Source organism: Dipodomys ordii, unplaced genomic scaffold (assembly GCF_000151885.1).
Source record: "Dipodomys ordii isolate 6190 unplaced genomic scaffold, Dord_2.0 Scaffold64, whole genome shotgun sequence".
NCBI lineage: Eukaryota > Metazoa > Chordata > Mammalia > Rodentia > Heteromyidae > Dipodomys > Dipodomys ordii.
In genome coordinates, this window is record NW_012267280.1 from 3,823,349 (window position 1) to 3,835,984 (window position 12,636).

At 51.3% G+C, this 12,636-nt stretch overlaps 1 protein-coding gene across 4 annotated transcripts in view; it reads left to right on the top strand.

Annotated features, from left to right (window-relative positions):
- Window positions 1-12,262: 12,262 nt before the first annotated feature.
- Window positions 12,263-12,636, top strand: part of Ptbp1 (polypyrimidine tract binding protein 1) — a 12,748-nt gene continuing 12,374 nt past the window's right edge. For 2 of the 4 annotated variants that reach the window (XM_013022807.1, XM_013022808.1), the window contains exon 1: window positions 12,263-12,551. In XM_013022807.1, the coding sequence (XP_012878261.1) occupies window positions 12,544-12,551 (8 nt within the window). In that variant the 5' untranslated portion in view covers window positions 12,263-12,543. The remainder of the gene's footprint in view (window positions 12,552-12,636) is intronic. The other 2 variants (XM_013022804.1, XM_013022805.1) reach the window with 1 other exon arrangement.

The window sequence follows — 12,636 nt, forward strand, 5'->3', positions numbered from 1 at the left end:
AAACTGGAAGTGGCGCTGTAGCTCAAAGTGGTAGAGCACTAGCCATGAGCAGTAGAAGCTTAGAGACGGCATCTAGGACCAGAGTTCAAGCCCCACAACCAACCAAAAAAAAAAAAAAAAGGAAAACCTAAAACCCTTTAATCCCCCTGGGGCTAGACTGTTCTCTGAATGGGCATCCTGGCCACTACAGGGTATTCAAAGCTTCCCTCTTCTCCACCCTCTGTGCTGGGAGCTCCCAATAGTCCTGACAGCCACCAGATACAGCCCAGATCCCCTAAGTACAGAATTGCTTCCAGATTAGAATGCTTTCTCCACCTTGGTGATGGCTAGGTGACCTGTCAGTCCCAAGACATAATTAGCAAACCAAGAGCACACTTCAGGTCAAGGGCTGGTGGCTCACGCCTGTAATCCCAGCTACTCAGGAGGCTGAGATCTGAGGATTGGGTTCAAAGCCAGCCCAGACAGGAAAGTCTATGAGACTCCCCAGTTAACCAGTCAAAAAGTAGAAGTGGAGCTGTGGCTCAAGTACTAGGACACCAGACTTGAGGGGAAAAGCTCAGGGACAGGGCCCAGGCCCTGAGTTCAAGGCCCAGCCCACCCTGTAGCTCCCTCCTGCTTAGCAACCTGAGAGAGTGCCTCTTCCTACAAGCCGTGAGCAGGTGGCTCCTGGATCCCGGACAGCCCGGCTCAGGTTCCCTCTCCACATGGAGACATCTTTTTCATAAATTTTGCAAGGCTGTGGAGGTGAGCCGGCTGACAGGGTGTGTTGTCTTCCTCTGCCGCCTGCCCTCTTGCTCCTCGGTTGGCCAGAGCCTCGGTAACTAAGTGCACTGGGTGACTTAGAGCAAAACAGGCTTTCTGTCTCTGGGTTCTGGAGGCCACAGGCTCAGCCTCCATCCGCACAGGACCTTCCACTAACTGGGTCCAAGTTTCCCTCTTTTGGGAAAGGGAGAGGGGTGATACTGGATGGGTTTGTTTTTGTTGGTCATGGGATTTGAACTCTGGGTTTTAGCGCTGTCCCTCAGCTCTTCCGCTCCAGGCTAGCACTCTACCCCTTGAGCCACAGAGCTACTTCCGGTTTTTGCTGGTTAATTGGAGACAAGAGTCTCATGGACTTTCCTGCCTAGGCTGGCCTTGAACCAAGATCCTCAGATCCCAGCTTCCTGAGTAGCTAGGATTGCAGGCATGAGCTACCGGCACCTGGCTAATACTGGAGTTTTGAACTCAAGGCCTTGCCCTTGCTTAACAGACATTTTTACCACTTGAGCCATACCTCCAGTACTTTTTGGCTTTATTTTTTTTTTCAGGTTAGAGTCTTGAGTTTTTGCCCATGGCTGTCCTTAGACCATGATCTTGTTTGTTTGTTTTTGGTCCGGTCATGGGGCCTGAACTGTGGGCCTGGGTGCTGTCCCTCAGCTCTTCAGCTCAAGGCTAGCGCTCTACCACTTGAGCCACAGCGCCATTTCCAGTTTTTTTCTTTTTTGCTTACGTGGTGCTGAGGAATCGAACCCAGGGCCTCAGGCACGCAAGGCAAGCACTCTACCACTGAGCCACCTTCCCAGCCCTAGACCATGATCTTTTTTTTTTTTTTTTAATTTTATTTTATTTGTGAACATACTGTACAGAGGGGTTACAATTGCATGGGCAGGATAATGCGTACATTTCTTACCAAGCATTGCAGCCTCCTCCTTTGTTTACCCTTCCCATCCCTTCCCAGCCTCCCCCCTAGACCATGATCTTTATACCTCTGCTTCCCGAATAGCTGGGATTACAGGTATGCATTATTCTACCAACCTTAAAGTTTCCTGTTATAAAGACCCCACTGGTTTTCCCTGGGACCCAATCCCACAACCTCATGCCAAACCTACTTCATCAGCAGAAACCATCTTTCCCGAGAATGTTCCAGCATCAGGTCAGCCTGAGGGCAGATCTTCCATGGAGGAAACAGGACCTTTGCCTTTGCGTCCACTCCTCCACGAGGCCCTGCAGTCTTGTGACAGGCCAGTTCCCCTCTCCTCCACAGAACTTCCTGATCTTAGCTCTTCCTGCATGTCCCACTGGCTGTTCCTGTGGGGCCACTGGCAGATCTGTCCTCTCTGATGTGTTTATAGTCCGTCTTCCGCCCAGGCTCCCACTTCCTGCGTTACCCAGGGCCAGGCTGCAGTTCAAACACGGTGTAGGCCTGCAGACTGCGTGAGCCACATGATAGAACGATTCCTGACCTCTGCATTACACACGGGCTCCCTCTGGGAGCACAAAGAAGGAGGAGGGAGAGGACCTCATGGGGACCTCACTAAAACACAGACAGTGGTAGCCACATGGGGGCCTGTTAAGAACATAGACTCAGCTGGGCACAAGTGGCTCATGCCTGTAATCCAAGCTACTCAGGAAGCTGAGATCTAAGGATCCTGGGTCAAAGCCAGCACTGGCAGGAAAGTCCCTATGAGACTTTCATCCCCAATTAACCATCAGAAAACTGGAGCTGTGGTTCAAGTGGTAGAGCACTAGACTTTAGCACAAAATGCTTAGTGACAGTGACCAGGCCCTGAGTTCAAGCCCCATGACTGACAAAAAAAAAAGCACAAATTCTGTTAAGAAAATGAGCTCCCAAGGGGCTGGGAAGGTGGCTCAGTGGTAGAGTGCTTGCCTTGCATGCCTGAGGCCCTGGGTTCGATTCCTCAGCACCACATAAGCAAAAAGAAAAGAAGCCGGACCTGGCGTTGTAGAGCGCTAGCCTTGAGCTGAAGAGCTGAGGGACAGCACCCAGGCCCAGAGTTCAGACCCCACGACCGGCCCCCCCCCCAAAAAAAAAAAAAAAAGAAAATGAGCTCCCTTCCCATAGCTTACTACACTCCTTCCCTTCTCCACAGCTTAGCATGCTCCTTCCTAGGCAACACTAGGCCCAGGTAGTAAAGTCAGTAAATAATCAACTTCCAACCCCCTTTACCTTGGGATGGCATTTCTCTGGGGCAGCTACCACCACATAAGGCAACAGGAGCCCTTTAGAGTGACCAGCGGCTGCAGGAGCCCTTATCTACTATTTGGACAGCATCCATAAATCCTAGTATACCACATGAAGCCCCTGCTAGCTCCTCCTAAGCCTCCTAGGTTATATAGGTCACCTCAGACAATAGCCGGCGCTTCTTCGCCCTTCTTCCTTATGAGAAAGAGTCGTGCTGATCCCTTTCCAAACAATAAACCTTTCTTTGTTCTCTGTACCTGGATGTCTGCGAGGTTCTCTGGCAAAGTCTAATAATCTTTCAGATTCTTTCTTGTGTGTGTGCCACCCACATAGTGAGTGAGCTCCACCCACACACCACGGTCCATCCACACTGGAGCACCACATAGCCATGAACAAGAGGATCCTCTGACATGCACAAGTAAGGTGAAAGGTCCTTGAGAACCCTGCTCTCAGAGGGAATCAGACACACAAGGCCTTGCTTTGTGTGGCTTGTTTGATAAGGAAATGTCCAGAACAGGAAGTGGATCTTGAGGGCCAGGCACTGGGGAGTAGTAGGGGTGACTAACTATGTGGGTGACAGGGCTTCCTTTTTATTTTTTTTTTTTTGGTTGGTCATGGGGCTTGAACTCTGGGCCTGGGCACTGTCCCTGAGCTCTTCAGCTCAAGGCAAGTCCTCTACCATTTGAGCCACATGCCACTTCTGTTTTTTCTGTTTTTTTGGTGGTTTATTGGAGTCTCACAGACTTTCCAGCCCAGGCTGGCTTTGAACTGTAATCCTCAACTCTCAGCTTCCTGAGTAACTAGGATTGCAAGCGTGAGCCACCTGTGTGCACAGCTTATTTTTTGGCCAGTCGTAGGGCTTGTATTCAGGGCCCAGGTGCTGTCACTGAATTGTTTTGCTCAAGGCCATCACTCTACCACTTTGAGCCACAGCCCCACTTCTGGTTTTTGAGTGATTAATTGAAGATAAGAGTCTCACAGGGACTCAGGCTGGCTTTGAACCATGATCCTTTGATCTCAGCCTCTTGAGTAACTAGGATTACAGGCATCAGCCACCAGTGCCTAGCCTCTCTTAAGTTGATTGTAATGATTTCTGTCCAACCTGGGAACACAGTAAAGAAATCATTGAATTGTTCAGTTGTTCTGTGTGGTGCTAGGGCTGGCCCATGCTAGATAAGACCTTGCCAATGAGCCACATGTCTATCCATGAACCATACAATTTAAATCACCAAGCTTCATAGGGCCTATCGTAATAAAGGTGTTGCAAAAAATTTTCTTTGCTGACTTTCAGGAATTTCGAACTCTCAATGCAGCAAATAAATCACCTGGTTTTGAAGTCAAACCCCCTCATAGCACAGGTGTCTCCAACCCAGGACTTTCAGATCCTATGCAGGCTTTTTTTTTTTTTTTGGGTCCGGTCATGGGGCCTGAACTCTGGGCCTGGGCACTATCCCTCAGCTCTTCAGCTCAAGGCTAGCGCTCTGCCACTTAAGCCCCACGCCACCTCCAGCTTTTTTCTTTTTGCTTATGTGGTGCTGAGGAATCGAACCCAGGGCCTCTGGCTTGCAAGACAAGCGCTCTACCACTGAGCCACCTTCCCAGCCCCTATGCAGGCTTTTTTTTTTTGGCCAGTCCTACGACTTGAACTTAGGGCCTGGGCACTGTCCCTGAGTTTCTTTTTTTTTGTCGGTCGTGGGGCTTGAACTCTGGGCCTGGGCGCTGTCCCTCAGCTCTTCAGCTCAAGGCGAGCGCTCTACCACTTGAGCTATAGCGCTACTTTCGGTTTTCTGGTGGTTTATTGGAGATAGGAGTCTCACAGTCTTTCCTGCCTGGGCTGGCTTTGAACCGAGATCCTCAGATCTCAGCCTCCTGAGTAGCTAGGATTACAGGCGTGAGCCACCAGCACCCGGTTGTCCCTGAGTTTCTTTTGCTCAAGGCTACCCCTTGAGCCACAGGGCCACTTCCGGCTTTTTCTGTTTATGTAGTACTGAGGAATTGAACCCAGGGCTTCATGCATTTCATGCATGCTAGGATAGCACTCTACCACTAAGTCACATTCCCAGCCCATCCTTTGCAGTTTTCTGAGAAGTGACATTCATGTACTCCCTGTGGAATCTCATTGCTGTCTTCCTTCTTTCTTTCGTGTGTGTGTGTGTGTGTGTGTGTGTGTGTGTGTGTGTGTGTGCCTGAACTGGGGCTTAAACTCAGGTCCTGAGTACTGTTTTGCTCAAGGCTGGCACTCTACCAATGAAGCCACAGCTCCACTTCCAGCGTTTTACTAGTGGAAATAAGAGACACAAGCAAGGACTTTCCCTGCTCAGTTCGGCTTTGAATCATGAGCCTCAGATCTTAGCCTCCTGAGAAGCTAGAATTACAGGTATGAACCCTGTATCCTACCTGTTTTATTCTTAATTTTTGTTTCTTGTGCCGGTTGTGGAGCTCGAACTCAGGACCTGGGCATTGTTCCTGAGTTATGGCCTGAGTTAACTCAAGTTGCTCACTTGGCTGGTGCTCTCCCACTTGAGCCATACTAGCTTTTTGCTCTTTATTTTGGAGACCGTGTATCTCAGATAGTCTGCTCTGGCTGACTTTGAACCTGTGCTGAGTAACTAGGATTACAGAAGCCATCTGTGCCCTGTTCGGAGAAATTCTTTTTGCTCGAGTAGGTCTGCAATCTCAGACTCCCTCTTCCCATCTCAGCCCCAAAGTAGTTAGGATTATAGGTTTGAACAGCCTTGCCCAGCCTGAATAACTTAAGAAAAAAAACAACTTTCTTAACTGTAATTAACATACCATGCACCCCATCCATTCTTTAATGGGGGTGCAATTCAATGGTCTTTACAATTTCATAGAATGGCCAGGGTGTGGTGGGCACACCTGCAATTCTGGCACTCTGGAGGGAGAGTTGAGTTTATGTTAACTTGGTCTATAAAGGAGACCCTCCCCGCCCCCATAGGGCTGGAGCTATGTCTCCTTGGTAGAGAGCTTCCTTAACAAGTACAAGGCCCTAGCCGGGTGCCAGTGGCTTACGCCTATAATCCTAGCTACTGAGGAGGCTGAGATCTGAGGATCAGGGTTCAAAGCCAGCCCAGGCAAGGAAAGTCTGTGAGACTCTTATCTCCAATAAACTCCTAGAAAACCGGAAGCGGCGCTGTGGCTCAAACGGTAGAGTGCTCACCTTGAGCTGAAGAGTTGAGGGACAACGCCCAGGCAAGCCCCACGACTGACTAAAAACAAAACAAGTACAAGGCCCTGAATTCAAACCCAGTGCAGACAGAAAAACAAAACATCTGCAGCTGCTTGGAAAGGTGGCCCCACCTCAAAACGATCTCGTTCCCTCCCCCAGCCACTTCTTGCCTCTGGATCCGGGCATTTCCTATCACCAAAGCTACAGTGTGGGGCTTTTGTGTAGTTCTCACACTGAGCGCCATGCCCTCAATGTCCTTTTACCTTGTAGAGTACATCCGAGCCTGGCCTCATTCATGGTTAAGTGATATTCCAACGTGGTGATGGAGCATGCTCTGTATGTCTATTCATCCATGGTGAATACCAGCTGGCCCCACCTTTGAGCTGCTATGGACACACAAACACAATTCATTACTTTGGCCATGTGTTTCCCTCCCCCTTGAGTACACAACTAGGAGTGGAGCTGCCTTGGATACTCCTTGCTGGCGGTCCTGACAAATAGCTGGGGTGATTGTCTCTCCCCTGCTCCATGTCCACCCATGGGAACCCAAGCACGGTGACAGAGGCCACCGCTGGGTGCAGATTCAGAGGGGCCTCAGAAGGCTGTGAGGGCAGGGCAGGGCGGGAAGTGGCTGGGAGGGCCCTTCCTAGCTAATCCCAGTGGATAGGGACAGGCTTGCAGTTTGGAGATGGAGACTTCCTGCAGGCCTGGGGGGCAGGGTGGGTCTTCATGGGCTCCTGGGTGGAAGGCGGAGAGGCTGAGCTCCCTAAGATCCTAGGATTTGACTTTGGGGGGGGAGCTTTAAGAATTCTGGGAAAGATGGGCCTGAGAGGCTTTCTACTGGGATGAGGGTACTTCCTGGGGGGCCAGCTGGGGCCACAGGCTCTCTGGAAGCCCCATGTCTGGTGGAGGAGGACAGCTGGAGCACCCCACAGGAAGGCCATTGTGCCCAGACCACCCACTCATCAAGAGAGGTCTGTTTTGGCCCTGGGTGTTAGATGTGGAAGCTCAGTTTAGTTCTGATCCTGGGACCCCTTAAGGCTGGGGCAGTTTGGCTGAGTCCACCCCAAGCCCAGCCAAGCTCTGGCTCCCAGAGCTTGTGGGGGGGAGCTGTGGAGAGGCAACTGGCTGCCTAGCCCTGAGAATAAACAAACAAAAACTGCTGGAAGCCTTTCTTTGTGTGAAACCCAGAGAAGAAGGTCTGACCTCTTTCTGTTCCTGTGCCTTCTTTTTAGCAGAGGGTAAACCGAGGCACAGCCTTCTCTCCCTGGGCCCCAGTTGGGGCTTGAAAACCTGTCTGCCCTGCTCCCCCCTCTCCGGGCCACAGTGGAGGATCACTGAGCTAAGGTAACAAGTGCCTCTCACACAAAGGCCAGGTGAACCTGTCCCTGGCTTGTTTTAAATCATTAATGAAGGAAAGCAGGTGGTGAGCTGTGTGCAAGACAGGCAGAGAAGAGACAAAGAAAGGCCCCTGGGCTCACTGAATAAATCAGGGGCCACCTGCCTCAGGCAGCCTCAGCTAAAGGCCAGTATAGGGATCTTGGTTCTTATAGGACCAAGCCTGGTCCAGGAAGACCCCTAGCCTTAGGTGACCTGGGTGTGTGTGGGGGTGGGGTGGGGGAGGGGATGTCCTTTGGCTAGGCCCTGATGCAATGATCAAGCCCAGTCACACAGCTCATCATTCCAAGTTGCAGATAAGATTGTGCCTAGAGGTGGACTCCAAAAAGACTGTGCCATTCCAATTCCTAGAACAAGTAGCTGTGGCTTAGGGTAAGGACCTGTGGGCTGTTCAGTGGTGGAGGGCCACTCTAGCCCATCTGAAGTCCTATATTGATTCTCAGCACTGCAAAGTACTATTTGTTGTTGTTGTCAATTATGGAGCTTGAACTCAGGCCTTGGTGCTGTCCCTGAGCTTTCTTGCTACTTTTAGCCACAGCACCACTTCCTACTGGAGTTTTGAGATTCATCTTTCCTTCCTGGGCAGGCTTTGAACCATGAGCCTCAGATCTCAGCCTTCTGAGTAGCTAGGGTTACAGGTGTTAGCCAATGGCACTTGAGCCACAGCTATACTTTCAGTTTTTTTTTTGTTGTTGTTGTTTGTTTTTGGTAGTTCATTGGAGAGTCTCAAAAGCTCTCCTGCCTAGCTGGCTTTGAACTAAGATCCTCAGATCTTAGCTTCCAGAGTAGGTAGGACTACAGGAAGGAGCCACTGGCAATTGTCTAATAATAAAGTAAATAGAGGGTCTTTCTTTTTTTTTATGTCAGTCATGGGGCCTGAACTCTGGGACTGGGTGCTGTCCCTCAGCTCTTCAGCTCAAGGCTAGTGCTCTACCACTTGAGCCTCAGCGCCACTTCTGACTTTTTCTGCTTATGTGTACTGAGGAATCGAACCCAGGGCCTCATGCATGCAATGCAAGCACTCTACCACCTTCCCAGCCCTAAATAGAGGGTCTTTATGGATGTAATAAACAGCCCTGAGGTCATACCAGAGCATCCTAGTAGTTCAAAATCTACAACTATGATTTTTTTTTTAACCGGTCCTGGGCTTGAACTCAGGGCCTGGGCATTGTCTCTGAGATGCATTTGCTCAAGGCTAGCACTCTACCACTTGAGCCATAGCACCACTTCTGGCTTTTTCTGTTTATGTGTAGTGAGGAATCAAACCCAGTGCTTCATGCATGCTAGGCAAGCACTTTATCTCTAAGCCACCTTCCCAGGCCGATCAGTGTCTTATAAGAGAAAGAAAAAGACAGGAAGGTTGTATGAAGACAGAGACAGGGGTGAACCCCAGGCATGGGACTAGGCAGAAAGGGCCACATAGTAGCCTGGAAGGAAAGGTGGTCAGGATGGCTTTGACATTATTTAGACCCAGTTTCCTCACTTCACATAGAGCTGGGTCTAACTTGGAGAAAGGATCCATCTGTGGTATTTTGAACTACTATATGGGATTTTATCATGTATGCCAGCAATAAGAAACTATCAAGGATCTAACACTTTTGACTTGTTTTTTTGAGACAGGGTCTCACTACAGTGATCCCTCACCTATCATGGGGACTACATCCCAGAGACCCCCATTGTTAGTGAAATGAACTCCCTTCCCACTCCTTCCCTTCTCCACAGCTTAGCATGCTCCTTCCTAGGCAACACTAGGCCCAAGTAGTAAAGGCAGTAAATAATCAACTTCCAACCCCTTTTCACCTTGGGATGGCACTTCTCTGGGGCAGGTACCACCATATAAGGCAACAAGAGCCCCTTAGAGTGACCTTCAGGTCTGGGTAGCTGCAGGACCCCTTATCTACTATTTGGATAGTAGCCATAAATCCTAGTCTGCCACGATGAAGCCACAGGTCCACACACAGGGTCTCTGCCTCCTAGCCCCTTTTAGCCCATCCTTAACCCCCTAGGTTATTATATAAGTCACCTCAGAAATAGCCAGTGCTTCTTCTCACTTCTCCCTTGTGAGAAGGAGTCTTGCCTGTCCCCTTTTGCAGCAATAAACCCTTCTTTGTTCTCTGTACCTGGATGTCTGCGTGGTTCTCAGGCAAAGTGTAAGAATCTTTCACCATGATAGGAGAAAATCCACAAAGTAGCAGCAAGTGAACTTGGATATGGACAACTATCTAATGCTGCTCCTTCACAGATTTTTTACCTATCATGGGGGGGGTCTCTGTAACATAGCTCCCAAGATAGTTGAGGGATCACTATTTATATATATATTTTTTAAATGCTGGGCATCAGTGGCTCACACATGTAATCCTAGCTACTCAGGAGGCTGAGATCTGAGGATCATGATTCAAAGCCAGCCAACACAGTAAAGTCTGTGAGACTCTTGTCTCCAATAAACCATGAGAAAACTGAAAGTGGTGCTGTGGCTCAAGTGGTAGAGGGCCAGCCTTGAGTTGAAGAGCTGAGGGACAGCACCTGGGCCCAGAGTTCAAGCCCCACAACTGACCAAAAAACAAACAAACAAACAAAAAACGGTAATACAGTGAGGTTGCAGAAACTCAAGGTGGATGGACACCTCCAGCCTCAGCCTCCTCAGAGCTAGGATTAAAGGCCTAGCCACTTGGCTCACTTTAATGAGGCAGGTAGAAGTCCAGACCTAGCCCCCGGCTAAGTCCATACCCCTCCCTTAAGTCTAGGCTTGGCTTCTTAGCTCAAAGGGAGCCACCAGTAAAATCAATTCTTATCAGGGCTGGGTCCTGACTACCAGGAATTTGTAAGATTCTGGGTTGCCAAAGACAAAAGGGTGACCAGAGCTGAACTGCCTGGAGTCACCTCTGCCTGTACCCTTCTGGCTCCTCTAGCCAGTGGTATGAGCAGCTCTACAGGGTCTGGGAAAGTCTAGCTACAGCCCTAGGAGATAGGTGCAAAGGCCCCAAGGCACAGAACTGAAGGAATTGTCTGGTTTAATTAGGAACCTGCCTGAGGGAACAGTGAACAGGGAGGGCCCCAAGACAGGGTTAAGGAAGGGCTTTCCTTAGAGACTGGCCTTGCCTGGTAGGCCTGAATGGAAAGGTAGACAGGCAACTGATACTTCAAGGTGGGTAGCACTGGAGTTCATAAGTTTCAACATACTGTACTTGCCCAGCTCTCAACCACTTGAGTCACAGATCCAACCTGGCTTTTTTTGATTGGAGGTAAGAGTCTCAAGGGCATTTCTGCCTAGACTGGCTTTGAACTGTGATCTTCATCTGCTTCCTGAGTGGCTAGGATTACAGCGTTGAGCCACTGAACCGGCTTCAATATCCTTTTGAAGGTTTAGACCTGTGCTCTGAGGCAAAGCGGTCTCCACCCACATCAACAGCCACCTGGGTTCCGGTCCCTGCCTGTCGGTGCTGAGGGTGGGGCAGTCCCTGGCACTTGTCCATCAAGACTTGAAGCTAGGTCCTTGTGGCCCCAGTAAGGAGTGGACCCGATGGGAGTCCTGGAGCCCACAAAAATCTGCGAGTGTGTTCCTCAGCTTCTCAATTCACCGGGGCATTCCTGATTAGTGATCCTGGGGCTTCAGATGGCTTGTCGGGCTGGGTCCAAAAGGACCTCAGCAGGGCCTCCGTGGAAATCGGCAGCCGCCTCTAATCCCGGCTGGAATCCTCTGGCACCAGGCCCGCGTCGGCTCCAAGGCTACTGGGCCCAGGGCCAGGCCCACGGAAGTTGGGGCTGCTGCCAGGGCTCCAGTGGCCCACGGGATGCAAAGCACATGGAGGCAGGGCCTCACCTCCACGCGGGGAAAAGGAGACTTTCTGGGCTGCTTCCAGTAAGCAATACCTCTTTCCAGCAGGGATGGCTGGCAAACAAAAATTGGTTAATTTCCCTTATTTACTGCACGTCTACTGGGGCTGGGAACTGTGCCAAGGTTATGACCAGGGTCTTCTCTCGCAGCCCAGCCCCCGTGGCTTCCCTGGTGTGTGGGAGATCACCTTAGTCTGCCAGCGGGTCTGAGCATTCCAGTCCTCACTGCTGGATCAAGTCTCTTAGAATATTAATTGGGGATGTCAGGCTTGGGTGGAGAGGGTTGGGGTGAGGGTTCTATCCTTTCGTCCGTGTGGCGAACGGATATGTACGCTCACCTTGCAGCCTGGGGCTATTTCCCCACTTGCAGGGGACGGGGGATGGGTCTACCGTGAGGCCGGTGCCTCAGTTTCCCCATCCCTTGACTCGTGGTCGAATGTGACTGAACTGAGGAGGGGGGAGAGGGTTAAATACTGTGGGGGAGGCGGGGAGGACTGATCCAAGATCACGACGCAACTGCAAGCGTGCTCATCATGGACTACGTCTTTGGGCCTCTAGCTAGTTCCTAGAGCGAACGCGCTTGGGTTTGAATCCACGGTTTTGGCCACATGCCCATAAGCAAGATGGCACGCTGCAGGTTCCCTGCCCTATTCCAAGATGGCGACGCACCTCCCTTTGCCCTCACGCAGCGGGCAGACGGACCCTGCCCGCTTGCAAGATGGCGGTAGCTGGGGGGCTAGCACGCTTCTCACCCGCCTGACTCGCCACGTACCCACTCTCAAGATGGCTTTTCCTGCAAAGACACACACCTGATGGCGGCTCGCTCACTGGCTCCGGTGCCGTCACGTGCCCCCGCTTTACCCCTCTCTTTCACCAACCATTTCCGCCTCCCACTCTGACGGACAGCCGTTCCCAGCAATAGACGCCTAAGCTTTCTTTAGGCCCCACCCACTTGAACGGCTTCCTGCCATTGGGAGGCGCTCACGGGAGACGACGGAGTTCTCCCCGCCCCCGGGCGGCGGTGGGAGCCAATGGGCAATGCGCGCGGGGGACGTGTGCGGGCGTCTCCGCCATCTTGTGAGTCTATAACTCCGAGCCGTTGGGTCGGTTCCTGCTATTCCAGCGCCTCCGCTCCGTCCCCCGCGGGTCTGTTCTGTGTGCCATGGACGGGTGAGTTGTGCCGCGCCCCTCTCACGTCGTCCTTCGGCTCGGCGCTCGCTGCCGCCAGGGCCTGCCCCTTCCCCCGCGGCCCCCC